Source organism: Balaenoptera physalus (assembly GCF_965194825.1).
Source record: "Balaenoptera physalus genome assembly, chromosome: 9".
In the NCBI taxonomy this organism is placed as follows: domain Eukaryota; kingdom Metazoa; phylum Chordata; class Mammalia; order Artiodactyla; family Balaenopteridae; genus Balaenoptera; species Balaenoptera physalus.
The window spans coordinates 12,830,913-12,849,628 of NC_138888.1; the positions used below are offsets into that span (position 1 = coordinate 12,830,913).

The window sequence follows — 18,716 nt, forward strand, 5'->3', positions numbered from 1 at the left end:
TGCATTTAAATATTAAAACTTGATGTCCTATCTTAATTAATTTTTAAAAGTATGTCTGAGTGTGGCAAATTCTATGTAAAATATTTTGACTCTAATATTCCTGTAGTCCAAAATTGAAGCAAATAAGAAATATTAACCTACTTTTGTGTCTAAAGTTTGAACAAATCATATTGCGTCATCAACGGGATCGTCAGAGACCTCATATTTTACCTTCATTTAAGTCTTACTGATAGCCAAACAGGAGGGATTTCATTCATTGTTTTTTACTCCCCAAACTTTTCCTGCATCTCATGTTTTTAAAAACAGCTTTATTGAAATATGTTTTACATATCATAAAATTACCCTATTCAAATTTACAATTCAGTAATTTCTGGTAAATTTACTGAGCGATGAGCCATCATAATACATCAGCTTTAAATCATTTTAATCATATCTATAAAATCCTTTATGCCGATTTACAGTGAATCTCCATTTCCACCCCCAACTCCACGCAACCACTATTCTATTTTCTGTCTCTATAGATTTGCCTTTTCTCTACATTTTATATAAAGGAATCATACAGTATTACATGATTTCCTGTGTCTGTCTGTCTTTTACTTAGCATTACGTTTTCAAGACTTTTCCATGTTTTAGCACGTGTCAATTGTTCACTAAACAATATTCCATTGTATGAATATACCACACTATTTACCAGTTGATGGCTATTTAGATTGTTTCCCATTTTTGGCTATTATGAATAGTACTGCTATGAATATTTGCATGCAAATCTTTGCCTGGGCATATGCTTTCATTTCTCTTGGGTCGATACCTAGGAATGGAATTGCTGGGTTGTATGGTAATTATATGTTTATATTTTTTAGAAACTGCCCATAGTTTTTCCAAAGTGGCTTCTGCATCTCATTTTAGCGCTTTCTTTATTGTCAGAGGAAAAAGACTATGTTTCTGTCATTCATTCATTCATTCACAGAACTCATTTCTTTATTTTGCATGTGTTGAGCATGTACCTTGTCCCAAGAATTAATGATATAACCATAAACACAAAATTGTTTCCTTCAAAGTGCTCACCATCTGTTGGAGAACCAGAGGAATACCTAGATAACTAAATACAGTAAGAGAAGTATGGTAAGCAAAGTCCACCGCTGGGGTTGAGGTGCAAAGAAGAGGGCACAATTCCAGGCTTGGGGGAGCAGGGAAAAGTTTTGGGGAAGGTCACACCGAAGTTGATTTGTGGAGACATATCTAGGGGAGTGAGGGAGGAAGGGCATTGTAAGCCTAGCAGCAGAAGGCATCCTGCCCTGCTTGCATTCAGAACCCCTTTACCCAGATCACCTTTACTTTTCTTCATAGCAGTTATTGCCTACAGTTATTGCCTATGTAATTTATGTGTTCATTTGTTGAGCTATTGTCTCTTTTCTCCTTGAAAGTAGAGATCTCTGTCTGTTTTGTCCACTGATAAAGCCCAAATATCTGACACGGTATCTGACACGGTACCTGACACAAAGAAATGGTATTCAATAAATATTTATTGAATAAATGAATGTATAACCACAAACAGTTTTGATAAACATGTGTGTTTAATGCTGCATAATACACCAACTACAGATGAAACTTCACTGAGTTGAACAAAATCAGAGCCGCTGGGTAAAGTGGATGGATGGGTACATGAGGAGGAACACCTTTAAGATTGTAGAACATCACATCACAAAGTGAGGAGCAGTGTCTTGTTTCAGAATTTAAGACTAGATTTGGTAAGACAGGTTTGCACAGCGACCAAAGGATGGTTTGATACTTCTGGTAAGAGAACAAGATTTTTATTACATTAGAATCCAGAGAAAAAATTGCAGGTACCAATGCAGAAATTTCAAGTAACTTTTCAGAAATTTAGGAATGACTGAAGAGGAAGGTTGCCGTTTGAGAAAGTTATTTAATTAATACAATAAGGAACAAGGGATCTGAGGGGGTGGAGGAGGGAAAGGAGGAAGAAGAGGAGAAAACTGTCATTTCCTTAGGATTTTCCCACTGTGATTGTCATTTTTGAGGCATTTTTTGCAAGTCAAATAAGCAAAGACAATTTTTGACACAGTTGTGATTTTGAATACAGCTTGAATGTCTTAGGTACAATGAAAAATGCCTTTGCTCATAAAGGAAACATTACTGGGGAAATACTAAAGCATCTTTTACTCATATCCATTTTGGCTCTTATTTGAAGGAATCTCAGCCATCTCCGTTTTGCAGGAAAGGAATCCACCCAAATGAAGACTTACAATTTATCTCTTACATATATCTGTATTTAGTTTTTTGTTGACTGACTTTTGTGTTGTTATCATTTAATATGGGCTTCTTGTACTGAAAACAAATTGTCTAGAGACTAATAATGCTATAAATTGGGTGTTAATTGTAATTCAGCTCAATGGAAGTATTTTTCTCTGTGTTTTAATTTTTTTGTTTATTTTGGTTGAATAAGGGGTAGGGACCCTGGAGGAAATGAAATTGTATTATTAAGCAGGGCTTGATCGTGAAGGACCTTTTATACTCTGCTAAGGCACTTAGACTTTATCTAAGAGCAATTGGGAACCATACAGGATTTTAATGAAAGAAGTTCATGGAGTGAAGATTTGCTGTGATTGTGATTTGGACACTAAATCAGAGGAAAGGAAAGAACTAGAGAGAGGGATAATGGTTTAGAAGACTTTTGCAGTAATTCAGGTGAAAGTTAATGGTGGTCTGAAGGAGGTGGTGGATAAGGGATGCATTGAAGAGCTGTGGCAGATGCAGCAATGATACAAATTAGTGGTTATTTGCACAGATGCTCAGAAGGAGGTTGAAGCATCAAAGATGTCTTCCATATTTCCTTTTATTTTTTTGGACAACTGGATAGAAAGTGATATCATTCACTGAAGAGGAGAACACAGGAGAAAGAGGAGCAGGCATTTCATGGAGTAAAATGATGAGTTTGGTTTTGGATTTTCCACTCTTGGGGAGAGTCTTAGTTTGTGCTGTCACATAACAAAATACCATAGTCTGGGTGCCTCAAACAACAACTATTTGTTCCTCCCAGTTCTGGAGGCTGGGATGTCCAAGATCAAGTTCTGGCAGATTCCATGTCTGCTGAGGGGCTTCTTTCTGGTCGGCAGACAGCTGCTTTCTTGCCATATCCTTAGATAGAGGAGGAGCAGGGAGAAGAGGGGGAACCACTGGTCTCTTCCTCTTCTTATAAAGGCACTAATCCCATCATACGATTAGTAAGGGCTTCACCCTTATGACTTCATCTAAACCTAATTACCTCCCAAAGACCCCACCTCCAAATACCATCACTTTAGGGTTTAGGGCTTCAACATACGAATTTGGGATGGGGGGGCACAGATATTGGGTCTGTGGAACACCCATTGAATAGGTACACTAGGCAGTTGTATCTTGGGACGGAAGCACCAGGACTGAAATGAGTTTGAAGTATAGGTTTTGGATATGCGTGTACAATGGTTATACATGCAGTCATGGGTGTGTGTATGATTCCCTGTGGAGAGTACTGGAATGAGAAGAGAGCAGGTCTGTGGTTAGAAATCTGGGAAATACTGACATTTAAGAAACAGATGGGGGGGGAAGAAGACCCTATGAAAGAAAGCAAGGAGTAGTTAGAGGAGAAAGGGGGAAGCAGGAATGTGTTGTCGGAAGAGCAAGATAAGAGGCGTTTCAAGAGGGAGGGAGTGGGCTGTAGTGTCCGTTCCTAGAGTTCAATTAAATGAGGGCTAAAGAGGGTAGATGGGATTTAGCAACATGAAAATCACTGGGGTTCATGGTAACTACCGCTTCTGTGGAATAGTGGGCATAGAAATGAATGAGGGGAGGAAGTAGAAACAAATGGTGAATATAAATTGTTTTATTCTTTCTAAAATAATTACAGGAATTTACACTAAAATAACCTAACCTAAAATAGGGTTTTTTTAATCGAGGTGAAATTCACATGAGATTATCCATTCTTTAATGAACAATTCAGTGGTATTTAGTATACTCACAGTATTGTATACACGATCTCTATCTAGTTCCAAGGCATTTTCATCAACCCAACGGAAAACCCATACCCTGTAAGCAGTTGCTCCCTATTCGCTACTCCCCCCTCAGCCCCTGGCAACCACTAATCTGTGTTCTGTCTCTATAAATTTACCTATTCTGGATATTTCATGTAAATGAAACATGCAATATGTGATGTTTTGTGTCTAGCTTCTTTCCCTTTGCAGAATGTTCTCGAGGTTCCTCCACATTAGAGTATGTATCAGTACTTCATTTGTTTTTATGGCTGAATAACACTCCATTGTATAGATAGACCACCATTTATTTATCTGTTCCTCTGTTGATGGGCACTTGGACTGTTTCCACCTTTTGACTATGGTGAATAATGCTGCTATGAACATGCATGCACATGTATTTATTTGAGTGCCTGTTTTCACTTCTTTTGAGTATATATCTAAGAGTGAAATTGCTGGAGCCTAACATAGTTTTTTAAAACTATACTTTTAGTGTGGGTGGGGGAGGGATGGATTGGGAGTTTGGGATTGGCAGATGCAAACTATTATCTATAGAATGGATAAACAACAAGATCCTACTGTATAGCACAGGGAACTATATTCAATATCCTGTGATAAACAATAATGGAAAAGCATGTGAAAAAGAGTGTATCAATATATATGTATAACTGAATCACTTTGCTGTATAGCAGAAATCAACACAACATTGTAAATCAACTATACTTCTTTAGAATACATTTTAAACACTATACTTTTATATAATGCTAACTGAGAGTTCACAAGAAGCATTGTGCATTGTAGAAAAGGTTGACTTACCCAGTCTCTTTTCAAGTTCTTTACTTTCTCTTTGAGATAGGATTGGTGAAACCACCATTCAGTAATTAAATAACACATCAAAAGAGAGATAAGTTGAGTGAAAAAAACATGTATAATTTTTAAAGAAGGCAGTGCCCTTTCGAATTGAGTTTTGAGTTTTATAAGAAGAAAGCACTTCAGGTGAAGAGTTTGGATAAGTTGACTCATGTAGGAGAGAGAAGACAGGACAGGGCTAAGGTTGGATGTTTCACAGTTTAATTTTGCTGGAGAAAGAGTGCAAGTTGCACCCTATTTGGTGATAAGGGAAAGAACCACAGATGAAGAGCACCCAAGGTGCTGATTTCATAGCTAGCTGACTCTAAAAATTAAGATTGTATTTTCAAAACCAATTTTTACTCATCTCCCAATAACTGACTCTTTTATGTTTAATCTTGTGGATTGTAATTCTCCATTCAGAGACACCAGCGTAGATGGAAGATTTGAGTTCTGTCTGTGATAAGCAATCTAGCCTCCTATGGTTCAGTTAAATTTTATTCATAAAGTAAAGATTAAGAAATTTTTAGAGGTGGAGCAATGATTACATTTCCTATAAAATTCTTGGTGTTTTAAAGTGGCATTCATTCTACGTCCTTAAAAGTGTCATTTTCCTCTGCTCTCTTTCCTTTATAGAAAAACTCCTGGGAATAGATTATGGAACTGAGATTTTCCAAGACATGGCTCTGTGATTTAACCCCCAAGGAACTTCCTAAAGACTTGGGAGAGGAAAAAATGTTTGTTGAGTATCTGTTAAGTGTTTTATTTGTCTGAGCTCACCTAAGTCCTATAACAACCAGTAAGTGGTAGATCCATGATATGAACCTCAACTTACTAACTCCGAAGTCAGGCCTCTGCACACCATATAATAGCGTGCTAATTAGGTTCCTTCTTATGTGCTTGTGGCTTGCGAGAGAAGTAGGATGAGACATGCTGAGGATAGCTGTGAGCTCAGCAGGAAGTGGAGCTCTGATAGGTGAGCTCTGATGTTTTCTAGGAAGACAAAAAGGGGTCGGGCAGGTCCTACTTGTGCCACACGTTGGCTGTCCCTAAACTGTGCCATGTTACTTCTCAGGGAAAGATTCTGGATGATTTATCAGAAGAATATTAATTCCTCTTAAAAATATGTATCTAGGATAAGTCCAATGCTGATTCAGAGGGGTATCTTTTGACACACCTCCATTTCACTTACTCTATCTCTATTCAACATATATGATCTCAATCAGTGAACTGCTAAGATGGACACTTTTATTCATATTTGTGTATGTATTTGTTTCAGGCAGAGAAAGCTGATGGATTTATCAACCTGCCTGATTTCACTGTAGAGAGAGCGTCTGAATGCAAGAAAAAGCAGTAAGTTCTCTATCATTTTCCACAAAATATGGAGCCAGGATAACATCTCTTTATAATGTTCCTCAGGTGATAAGGTGATTTGGAAGTTAATGATGGTGACATTCAAATGTCTGAGAATTTTGACTTTATGGGTTGGAACCCCAAACAGTAATAGAAGCTTTTAACCTCTTGTTTTCTGGAATTTCATTTTGTGGAGCAGATGGAATTTAAAACCCCACTCTTCACCTGAAGTGCTTTCTTCTTATAAAACCCCACGGAGCCCTGGCAGGGCGTGCTGTTAATGATGGTGTCTGTGATCCAGTGAAAAGCAAGCTGCCATCCAGGGCTGGCAGGGTCATGAGATGTCAAGGCTGTGTCCTTGTAAAGAGAAATGACTACATAGGACTCACCAGAGCTGCAGATACGATACAAAACCAGTTTCTTTTCCTTAGTTCATGAAATTGTCAGTAGCATCTTTGAAGTTGAATTCTCTGAGATGTCTTAGACTTGGGCATTAGCCCCCTGATATAACTGAAGTCCAAAAGATTTGAGAGCTGACAGGAACCAAGAGTCACCAGCCCATGACTCTAGACCAGCTACCCAGACTTCCAGTTAAGTGCTCTTCCCATGATAGGATCCAGCTGCATTTTGCATATGTGCCCTCTTCACCTTTTACTTATTCTTTATTCTGCTTTTGACATCTTTTCCTGTTTTATTAGAGTGGGGCAGTTCCCAATTGACCTGTGTTCCTAGTGGCAACAATTGATTAGTTTTTTTTCAATGAATAAACTGGTGTTGGCTTTAAGCCTTTGCCATTCTGATATAGCTTCCTATCTTTAGTGATACACGAGGTTGTGGTTTTGACCACACTGGTCATTTACAAAAACTCTGGCCCATACAGCAGGACTTCCTGTCTAAATGGTAAAAGGGAAATACTTTGTTATCTTCAACGTGCTATACTTTTCTTTTAAACTAAAAATCTGCCTTATATTTTTCCTTTACTAGTAGAGAATAGCTTGGATAAAGTTTTTGATGTGTGTTCACAGTGTAGAAGTTTTATACTTGATTGTTTTTCTGTAAATACAATTATTGTATATGTTGATTGAATTTGAATGAATACTTTGCTTGAAGGAATTGATCTGAGTATTTTGAAGTGATACATCTATCACTTTATATTTTAATTTATTGTCTATTTATAGCAAAACAGCAAATGAAAATAGAAGAATATATCCATATGTTTTAAATAGAAACTATTGATCAGCCACGACTCAGTCCTGGTCTGGATGTCCTGACATGATGAATTACCCCTCTGCTCTCTAATAGAATAGAGATTAGACAATAGGTATTTAATGTAATTAAAAATTTTGTTTTTGTAAATTAACAAAGAAAGCAGATGAACTTACCATACTTATTTTTGACTGTTTTACTTTCGACTACATTGTTGACTACACTAACTTCTAATTTCTTATGTGTCTATGCTTTTCCCCCTTCAAGTGCTTTTAAGATCAGCCATCCAGAGATCAAGACCTTTTATTTTGCAGCTGAGAATGTGCAGGAAATGAACCTGTAAGTAGAGAAAAATCACTAAATCCTATCTTTATGGGAATAGATTACTTTGGTCAGGTGTCCGAATTTTAAGCACATGTGCATATCAATTATTTTTTTATTTCTGCTGCTTTAAGGATTAATCTCCTGAGCAGTTATAAAGCCTTCTTGCTTTTCTTTTCTAGTATTTAGAAGCATTTTGGAGAACTACACAGATCAAAATGGCTATTTTAGGAAGAAGTGATAAGGTTCCTCTGAGGGAACCACTAAGTTGAGAAAGGAATAGAAGACATTATAAGAAAATATTAATATGAGAATCAGCATCCCAGGGAGAAAGGCTTGAAAGAATTGTGTAACCCATCTCACAGCTTTCAGAATTCTACATGAAACATATCTTTGCAGCATTTCACATGTGCTGTGTGATTATCATGATGATTCATCGTTATCATCTCTCCATGTTCTATCCCCAAAGTTTGCAAAACATCTTTGTTTAGAGTACCTCTAATATAAATATATATCCCTAACTCCATTTCCTGTTTGCTCAGTTTAAGTAAGTGGAATATACTGGTAGAGTATTACTCGCTTTGCGACATCCCCTGCTGGTTTAGATTACAGTGTGATCGCAGTGGCTGTTATTTGGATGAGGCTCTATATATTTAAGGTGCTTGAAGCATCAGAGGGCATTCTATTTAATTTAAGTTCTAGTCTCAGAATTCAGTGTTTCTTATTACTTTCACTTAATTAATTAAAAATATACGTATGGAATAACTATTATGCGCTTCCTTGCAGCAGATCCTAGGCACTAGACATGAAGAATAGAGACATAATCCCTCCATTCACAGAGCTCATCGTTTAATCTATTTATATTTAATTATATATTTATATCTATTTAATTAATCAGTTTATCTTTTAATAGATCTTTATTGGAGTATAATTGCTTCACAATATTGTGTTAGTTTCTGTTGCACAAGATAGAAAATCAACCATATGCATACACGTGTCCCCACATCCCCTCCCTCTTGAGCCTCCCTCCCATCCTCCTTATCCCACCCCTCATATTAATTTATTTAGACATAATGATTTTCTTATCTATCTGCTCTCTGTAATTTCTCTTTGGCCTCTTGCTTTAGAAATGTAAAGGAAAAAACAGCTGCTTTTTACTAAACATGTATGAGCAAGAGTACACACACACGCACACACACACACACACAGAATGCCTTACACCATATCCCCAGGGAAGCCTTTTCTCCCTAGAAGCATTCTCATCTGTTCCCTGCGTTTATCTCGCCACCACAAACCTTTAGATGAGGGCGGAATTGCTCTTTACCAGAGAAAGTTAGGGAACCCCGCGTTAGAAATAACAAAGCAAGGTATTGACAACGGCGTCTTCCAAACAAGTCTTTAATTTACTTGGACAAGGAAAGAAGTTGTTTCTATCCTCTTTTTGACTTTTAGCTTCCCCCACCCCCTCCTCCGGCTTTCTCAAGCATCTGAGAAAAATAAAAGCAGATACACAAAAGGAGGAGATAAAAACTTCACAGTCAAAGCTCCTTATTTCTCTTTTTATTTGCGTTGGTAACGCTAAATCCTATTGACTAGCAAGGTCTAGGTGCGTGGAAAGCTTAATGTCTTGCCCAGCGGTCCTTGGAATCATATAGTAGTGAGTGTCAGAGCGGAGCCGAGCCATCCATCAATCAATCCCAAGTGGTCCTTTCTAAGCTTTAATGGTGATGAAACAGGGCTGCCCATCAGCAACCTCTCCCCACCCCCACAGGCTCCCTTGGTGCCTGGCTTCTCCCAAACAGCTTCTTGTATCTCCAGCTTTCTTCCGGTCCACACCCTTCCCATTCATCCTGCGACTGGTTCTTTCAAAGTCGTTCTGTTCTCTCCGACAAGGGCAGAGTAAGACTGAGTTTACCAGAAAAACAATGACTGCGAAGGGTTTGGTTACTGAGAGAATTTCTCTACCTACACGGTGAAACACATTTTAAGCCAGTAAAAGTGTGAGACCCTTACAAGATTATCTGAGTCGGTTCTACTTCAGGCAGATGTGCTTTCTAAATCACACATCAGAGTTATTTAGCTCCCTTCCCACCCACTCCTCCAGTTTTTGTTTACATTTCTGGCCCATTTATCTTCACTTTTCAACATACTCCCTTTGCAGAGCTCTATCTAATGGCAAGTACAGTTGCATGAGTATTAGCTACACACTCTGCCTATTTGACTGTTAAACCAAAGCCTTTTATAGTTATGAAAGCCAAGATCTCATGGCCTATCTATGCTGTGAAGATCTGTTAATTTTACTTGAAATTATTTTAGTATTTGTTTATCTTTCCAGCTTACGAACAAGATGTAAAATTGAAATTTGAATGTGAGGTGTCATGACCCCATATATTTGAATCTCTCAGTGACCTTTATACTCAAAAATTGTCCATCTGGCTACTCATAAATAAATGGCCCATTTTGTCTGTGCCTGAATGTATCACAATTAGTGTATCATAATTTTTCATTTATAATGTCGTTAATAAGCTTTATTATTCTGAAGGTGGTTTTTCTAATAGCCAATAATGCAGAATCCCTTCGGGCCTGCAAGTTAACTTCTTCCTTCTCCCACAAGAGTAGGCAGAGGGGGTTTAAAGCTTTGTTCTGCAGTAGTCCCTGAAGAGCTTCCTTTCTTACTGATGAGGTCTGTTTAAGCCAGGACGGAGTGCATCTGGGTATTTCTTAGTGAGATGCAGAGGTGCTAGGGAAGGATGGAGTGGTATTTGGAGAGATAGATCCTGTTTCAGAATTTCGCCTCCTTGAGAAACTGCCTTTTTGAGTGGTGACGTTTCTCTCAGTGATGATGAAGGAAAAGGTAGTTAAGTTTAATAGAAGCACTGTGTGTTCTGCAGGGACCCTCAATTCACAAGTATAGGGGTGAGTAATTAAAGGTAATGAAAGAGTTGGTTTCTAAACAAAGACTGGTGGTAGCTGCCTTTCTCAGACGGTGTTTGTGGGAAAAATGTCGTTTTGTACATCAGTTTCTTAACACTTGTGCTTCTTCAACACACACATTCACATCCAGTTAACATACAACAAACCCCCAGGAAACATCTGTCATCTTCTTTTATGTAAATATGTCTTTTTGTGCATCTATCTATTTAGACACAAATAGAAAGTTTGCAACTGTCTGGATGTTTTTAAAAAAAAGTCCTTAGCAAAGGAGGTGCTCCAACCCCGTGGGTTCTAGAAAGAAAACAAGCAAGATTCTGATCAATCACTAGTTTTTCCCAGCAAGTAACTGATGGTGGCAATTAAAAGTATATGAGTTTTGGGTAAGGGCTGAGAGGAATCCGCTTTACTGTTCAATACTCTTCTGCTATATCTGGAAAGGAACTTAGAAATGTCTTTTCTTATTTCAGGCATTCTCACTTCATTTATTTTTTTGTCTTGTTATGTTAAAAAAAGAAGTTTGTCTATTTCACTTTGAGATTTTTTTTGCGGGCAGGGTCAGCTTATACAATTATGAAATCAGAAATAAACTAGGAATTAGTGAGCCATTAAATTCATTGTGCTTTGCCTGATCAGTTTTTAAAAATGTACTTCTAAGTGTTTCTTTTAGTTGAGTAATGCATAAAACATATTCTTGTAAAGAATCATGTAATACAGAAGTATGTAAACTGAAAACCTTCCCATTCCCCCAACTTTACCTTCCCGTTCTACTTCTTTCCCTAAGATTAAGCCACTTTTCACAATATGACTATATCCTTTCTGAGGCTTTTCTTTGCATACCAAGTCTTGTATAATACATATGCAAATATATAGTTTTAGAAGCACATTGAATCAGGATAAACACTTTGTTTTGTACTTGCTTTTTTCACTTAATAGTACGTTAGGATTTTTCCAGGTCATTACAAGACCCTCCACCCCATCTCAGTCTTTTTATTAGCTTCTTAATAACATGGTACTTTTGGAATTGGTACCATACTTTATCCGTTTTCCTGTTAATGGACAATTATATTGTATCAGTTTCTTTCTTTTTGCCTTTGCAAGCCTTATTGAATTAATATTCTTCCACATTTATTTATGTACATGAAGGTGTGTTTTGTAGGATAGATATTTATAATTAGGATTATTGGACGAAGGGGATAAAAATTTATGTTTTGAATAGTATCATCAAATTACCTGCTTAATATTGGCTGTTCCAGTTTTTCATGGTCAACTCAACAAAGCATGCGAATGTTTTTCCTAAAATCTAATAGAAATCAGCAATATTTAAAATTTTTGCCAATCTAGTGGTGAAAAATATTTTCCTGTGCATTTCCCAAAATACTACGGAGGCTGAGAATTTTTCCATATATTTATTAGCCATTTGTACTTTTTTGGTCATTTTCTGTTTCTTAGTTTTGTTTATTTTTCTACTGAGTCTTGATGAGCATTTTTCAGTTCCTATGGCATGATCTGGGCCCAGGTGTCCATGAGAGACTCATGTTTATCATGGTGCAAAAGGGGACTTTCTAAATGAGGCTGGAGCTCATCTTCCTTCTTGTAGGCAGTTCTATTTTATTTATTTATTTATTTATTTATTTTTTTTATCAGTTACCTTTTACTTACCAATTTTTTTTTTTCACACACACACACTGTATTTTATTTTTACAAGAGATAAATAGACTGACACCAAGCATTGTACATGGATGACCACAACAAAAGCAACAATGATTGCAATTACCAAACATGAAACACACTCATACTATGTCATAATATTGACATTCAGTCCAGTAATCCTCCACTGCAACAGCTCCTTTACTTTGCAGTGAAAATTGATTTGTATATTCTTTGCCTCTGAGTCCTTGTGGGATTTTTTTTTTTTTTAATTCAGACAGAAAGTCACAAAAATTATACTCATCCTCATCAGTTCACTCAGTCCCATGTAATTAATTGTTTTTTTTCATCTTGATCTTTTGTTAGCACTTTTATGAGTTCATCAGTTTTTCATCAGAGTTCTGAAAATGCTTATTCATTCAGTTCAGCAGTACAGTCAGTTACCAGAAACCTGTACTTGTCAGAGTCTTTACCATGAATTTCTTGAAGATGAAACCCTTTTATAGGAACATATTTGCAAAATCATCAGAGTACACCCAGAACTGTCTGTAAATGACAAAAGACTTAAAAATGACCACGGTAAAAGATTTGATGAAAGTTCATAATAATGCAGTTGACAAGAAAATTAGTTATTTCTGAGATATACATTTTAAAGTAATAACTAGGATTATTACTTATAACATTATACCAGAACATATAAGATTTTTAGAAATTTCATGTAATGTCTGAAACATTTATATTAACATATTTCCATACATATTTCCATACAAATACAAATATAAGATTTTTAGAAATTTCATGTAATGTCTGAAACATTTATATTAACATATTTCCGTACATATTTCCATACAAATACAAATATAAGATTTTTAGGAATTTCATGTAATGTCTGAAACATTTATATTAACATATTTCCATACAAATAACCCAATGAAAGTTTAGTATTAGTTGTTTTGTTTGTTTTTTTATACTGCAGGTTCTTATTAGGCATCAATTTTATACATATCAGTGTATACATGTCAATCCCAATCGCCCAATTCAGCACACCACCATCCCCACCTCACCGCAGTTTTCCCCCCTTGGTGTCCATATGTCCATTCTCTACATCTGTGTCTCAACTTCTGCCCTGCAAACTGGCTCATCTGTACCATTTTTCTAGGTTCCACATACATGCATTAATATATGATATTTGTTTTTCTCTTTCTGACTTACTTCACTCTGTATGACAGTCTCTAGATCCATCCACGTCTCAACAAATGACTCAATTTCGTTCCTTTTTATGGCTGAGTAATATTCCATTGTATATATGTACCACATCTTCTTTATCCATTCGTCTGTTGATGGGCATTTAGGTTGCTTCCATGACCTGGCTATTGTAAATAGTGCTGCAATGAACATTCGGGTGCATGTGTCTTTTTGAATTACGGTTTTCTCTGGGTATATGCCCAGTAGTGGGATTGCTGGGTCATATGGTAATTTTATTTTTAGTTTTTTAAGGAACCTCCATATTGTTCTCCATAGTGGCTGTATCAATTTACATTCCCACCAACAGTGCAAGAGGGTTCCCTTTTCTCCACACCCTCTCCAGCATTTGTTGTTTGTAGATTTTCTGATGATGCCCATTCTAACAGGAGTGAGGTGATACCTCATTGTAGTTTTGATTTGCATTTCTCTAATAATTAGTGATGTTGAGCAGCTTTTCATGTGCTTCGTGGCCGTCTGTATGTCTTCTCTGGAGAAATGTCTATTTAGGTCTTCTGCCCATTTTTGGATTGGGGTGTTTGTTTCTTTGATATTGAGCTGAATGAGCTGTTTATATATTTTGGAGATTAATCCTTTGTCTGTTGATTCATTTGCAAATATTTTCTCCCATTCTGAGGGTTGTCTTTTCGTCTTGTTTATGGTTTCCTTTGCTGTGCAAAAGCTTTGAAGTTTCATTAGGTCCACTTGTTTATTTTTGTTTTTATTTCCATTACTCTAGGAGGTGGATCAAAAAAGATCTTGCTGTGATTTATGTCAAAGAGTGTTCTTCCTATGTTTTCCTCTAAGAGTTTTATAGTGTCCAGTCTTATATTTAGGTCTCTAATCCATTTTGAGTTTTTTTTTGTGTATGGTGTTAGGGAGTATTCTAATTTCATTCTTTTACATGTAGCTGTCCAGTTTTCCCAGCACCACTTATTGAAGAGGACTGTCTTTTCTCCATTGTATATCTTTGCCTCCTTTGTCATAGATTAGTTGACCATAGGTGCGTGGGTTAATCTCTGGGCTTTCTATCTTGTTCCATTGATCTATGTTTCTGTTTTTGTGCCAGTACCATATTGTCTTGATTACTGTAGCTTTGTAGTATAGTCTGAAGTCAGGGAGTCTGATTCCTCCAGCTCCATTTTTTTGCCTCAAGACTGCTTTGCCTATTCGGGGTCTTTTGTGTCTCCATACAAATTTTAAGATGATTTGTTCTAGCTCCGTAAAAAATGCCATTGGTAATTTGATAGGGATTGCATTGAATCTGTAGATTGCTTTGGGTAGTATACTCATTTTCACAATGTTGATTCTTCCAATCCAAGAACATGGTATATCTCTCCATCTGTTGGTATCATCTTTAATTTCTTTCATCAGTGTCTTATAGTTTTCTACATACAGGTCTTTTGTCTCCCTAGGTAGGTTTATTCCTAGGTATTTTATTCTTTTTGTTGCAATGGTAAATGGGAGTGTTTCCATAATTTCTCTTTCAGATTTTTCATCATTAGTGTATAGGAATGCAAGAGATTTCTGTGCATTAATTTTGTATCCTGCAACTTTACCATATTCATTAATTAGCTCTAGCAGTTTTCTGGTGGCAGTTTTAGGATTCTCTATGTATAGTATCATGTCATCCGCAAACAGTGACAGTTTTACTTCCTCTTTTCCAATTTGTATTCCTTTTATTTCTTTTTCTTCTCTGATTGCCGTGGCTAGGACTTCCAGAACTATGTTGAATAATAGTGGTGAGAGTGGACATCCTTGTCTTGTTCCTGATCTTAGAGGAAATGCTTTCAGTTTTTCACCATTGAGAATGATGTTTGCTGTGGGTTTGTCATATATGGCCTTTATTATGTTGAGGTAGGTTCCCTCTATGCCCACTTTCTGGAGAGTTTTTATCATAAATGGGTGTTGAATTTTGTCAAAAGCTTTTTCTGCATCTATTGAGATGATCATATGGTTTTTATTCTTCAGTTTGTTAATATGGTGTATCACATTGATTGATTTGCGTATATTGAAGAATCCTTGCATCCCTGGGATAAATCCCACTTGATCGTGGTGTATGATCCTTTTAATGTGTTGTTGGATTCTGTTTGCTAGTATTTTGTTGAGGATTTTTGCATCTATATTCATCAGTGATATTGGTCTGTAATTTTCTTTTTTTGTAGTGTCTTTGTCTGGTTTTGGTATCAGGGTGATGGTGGCCTCATAGAATGAGTTTGGGAGTGTTCCTTCCTCTGCAATTTTTTGGAAGAGTTTGAGAAGGATGGGTGTTAGCTCTTCTCTAAATGTTTGATAGAATTCACCTGTGAAGCCATCTGGTCCTGGACGTTTGTTTGTTGGAAGATTTTTAATCACAGTTTCAATTTCATTACTTGTGATTGGTCTGTTCATATTTTCTGTTTCTTCCTGATTCAGTCTTGGAAGGTTATACCTTTCTAAGAATTTGTCCATTTCTTCCAGGTTGTCCATTTTATTGGCATAAAGTTGCTTATAGTAGTCTCTTAGGATGCTTTGTATTTCTGTGGTGTCTGTTGTAACTTCTCCTTTTTCATTTCTGATTTTATTGATTTGAGTCCTCTCCCTCTTTTTCTTGATGAGTCTGGCTAATGGCTTATCAATTTTGTTTATCTTCTCAAAGAACCAACTTTTAGTTTTATTGATCTTTGCTATTGTTTTCTTTGTTTCTATCTCATTTATTTCTGCTCTGATCTTTATGATTTCTTTCCTTCTGCTAACTTTGGGTTTTGTTTGTTCTTCTTTCTCTAGTTTCTTTAGGTGTAAGGTTAAATTGTTTACTTGAGATTTTTCTTGTTTCTTGAGGTAGGCTTGTATAGCTATAAACTTCCCTCTTAGAACCGCTTTTGCTGCATCCCATAGGTTTTGGGTTGTCGTGTTTTCATTGTCATTTGTCTCTAGGTATTTTTTTATTTCCTCTTTGATTTCTTCAGTGATCTCTTGGTTATTTAGTAACGTATTGTTTAGCCTCCATGTGTTTGTCTTTTTTACGTTGTTTTCCCTGTAATTCATTTCTAATCTCATAGCGTTGTGGTCAGAAAAGATGCTTGGTATGATTTCAATTTTCTTAAATTTACTGAGGCTTGATTTGTGACCCAAGATGTGATCTATCCTGGAGAATGTTCCATGCACACTTGAGAAGAACGTGTAATCTGATGTTTTTGGATGGAATGTCCTATATATATCAATTAAATCTATCTGGTCTATTGTGTCATTTAAAGCTTCTGTTTCCTTATTTATTTTCATTTTGGATGATCTGTCCATTGGTGTAAGTGAAGTGTTAAAGTCCCCCACTATTATTGTGTTACTGTCGATTTCCTCTTTTATAGCTGTTAGCAGTTGACTTATGTATTGAGGTGCTCCAATGTTGGGTGCATATATATTTATAATTGTTATATCTTCTTCTTGGATTGATCCCTTGATCATTATGTAGTGTCCTTCCTTGTCTCTTGTAACATTCTTTATTTTAAAGTCTATTTTATCTGATATGAGTATAGCTACTCCAGCTTTCTTTTGATTTCCATTTGCATGGAATATCTTTTTCCATCCCCTAACTTTCAGTCTGTATGTGTCCCTAGGTCTAAAGTGGGTCTCTTGTAGACAGCATATATATGGGTCCTGTTTTTGTATCCATTCAGCCAGTCTATGTCTTTTGGTTGGGGCGTTTAATCCCTTCACGTTTAAGGTAATTATCGATATGTATGTTCCTATGACCATTTTCTTAATTGTTTTGGGTTTGTTTTTGTAGGTCCTTTTCTTCTCTTGTGTTTCCCACTTAGAGAAGTTCCTTTAGCATTTGTTGTAGAGCTGGTTTGGTGGTGCTGAATTCTCTTAGCTTTTGCTTGTCTGTAAAGCTTTTGATTTCTCCATCAAATCTAAATGAGATCCTTGCCGGGTAGAGTAATCTTGGTTGTAGGTTCTTCCCTTTCATCACTTTAAGTATATCATGCCACTCCCTTCTGGCTTGCAGAGTTTCTGCTGAGAAATCAGCTGTTAACCTTATGGGAGTTCCCTTGTATGTTATTTGTCGTTTTTCCCTTGCTGCTTTCAATAATTTTTCTTTGTCTTTAATTTTTGCCACTTTGATTACTATGTGTCTCGGCGTGTTTCTCCTTGGGTTTATTCTGTATGGGACTCTCTGCGCTTCCTGGACTTGGGTGGCTATTTCCTTTCCCATGTTAGGGAAGTTTTTGACTATAATCTCTTCAAATATTTTCTCTGGTCCTTTCTCTCTCTCTTCTCCTTCTGGGACCCCTATAATGCGAATGTTGTTGCGTTTAATGTTGTCCCAGAGGTCTCTTAGGCTGTCTTCATTTCTTTTCATTCTTTTTTCTTTAGTCTGTTCCGCAGCAGTGAATTCCACCATTCTGTCTTCCAGGTCACTTATCCGTTCTTCTGCCTCAGTTATTCTGCTAGTGATTCCTTCTAGTGTAGTTTTCATTTCAGTTATTGTATTGGTCATCTCTGTTTGTTTGTTCTTTAATTCTTCTAGGTCTTTGTTAATCATTTCTTGCATCTTCTCAATCTTTGCCTCCATTCTTATTCCGAGGTCCTGGATCATCTTTACTATCATTATTCTGAATTCTTTCTCTGGAAGGTTGCCTATCTCCACTTCATTTAGTTGTTTTTCTGGGGTTTTTTCTTGTTCCTTCATCTGGTACATAGCCCTCTGCCTTTTCATCTTGTCTGTCTTTCTGTAAATGTGGTTTTTGGTCCACAGGCTGCAGGATTGTAGTTTTTCTTGCTTCTGCTCTCTGCCCTCTGATGGTTGAGGCTATCTAAGAGGCTTGATGGTAGGCTCTGGTGGTGGCTATTTTATTTATTTTTAAAAATAAAATTTATTACATATTTCCTGTTAAAAAATACTCAATACAGCAAGACCATGGCAAGATGAGGGTTGGGTAAGGGTTCCTAATTTGTTGACAATTGCAGACTTGGGAATGTGCAATATTTGTGCTATGGTAGGGGTGTAGCTGGGTGATTTACCAGGAATTACAGGACTAGAAAAAATAAAACGTATAGGTGAATCAATAAATGCATAGCATTATTATTATCATTTTGTTGATATTGATTGACTTAGGCTACTTATGTTTCAAAAAAAAGATGAATACACATTATGGGATATTT

General features: G+C 36.6%; 1 protein-coding gene across 2 annotated transcripts in view; it reads left to right on the plus strand.

The window, feature by feature from the left end:
* Positions 1 to 18,716, plus strand: part of IPCEF1 (interaction protein for cytohesin exchange factors 1) — a 213,022-nt gene that overhangs the window by 150,076 nt on the left and 44,230 nt on the right. For both annotated transcript variants that reach the window (XM_082474729.1, XM_082474728.1), the window contains exons 7-8: positions 6,151 to 6,224; positions 7,698 to 7,769. In XM_082474729.1, the coding sequence (XP_082330855.1) occupies positions 6,151 to 6,224; positions 7,698 to 7,769 (146 nt within the window). The remainder of the gene's footprint in view (positions 1 to 6,150; positions 6,225 to 7,697; positions 7,770 to 18,716) is intronic.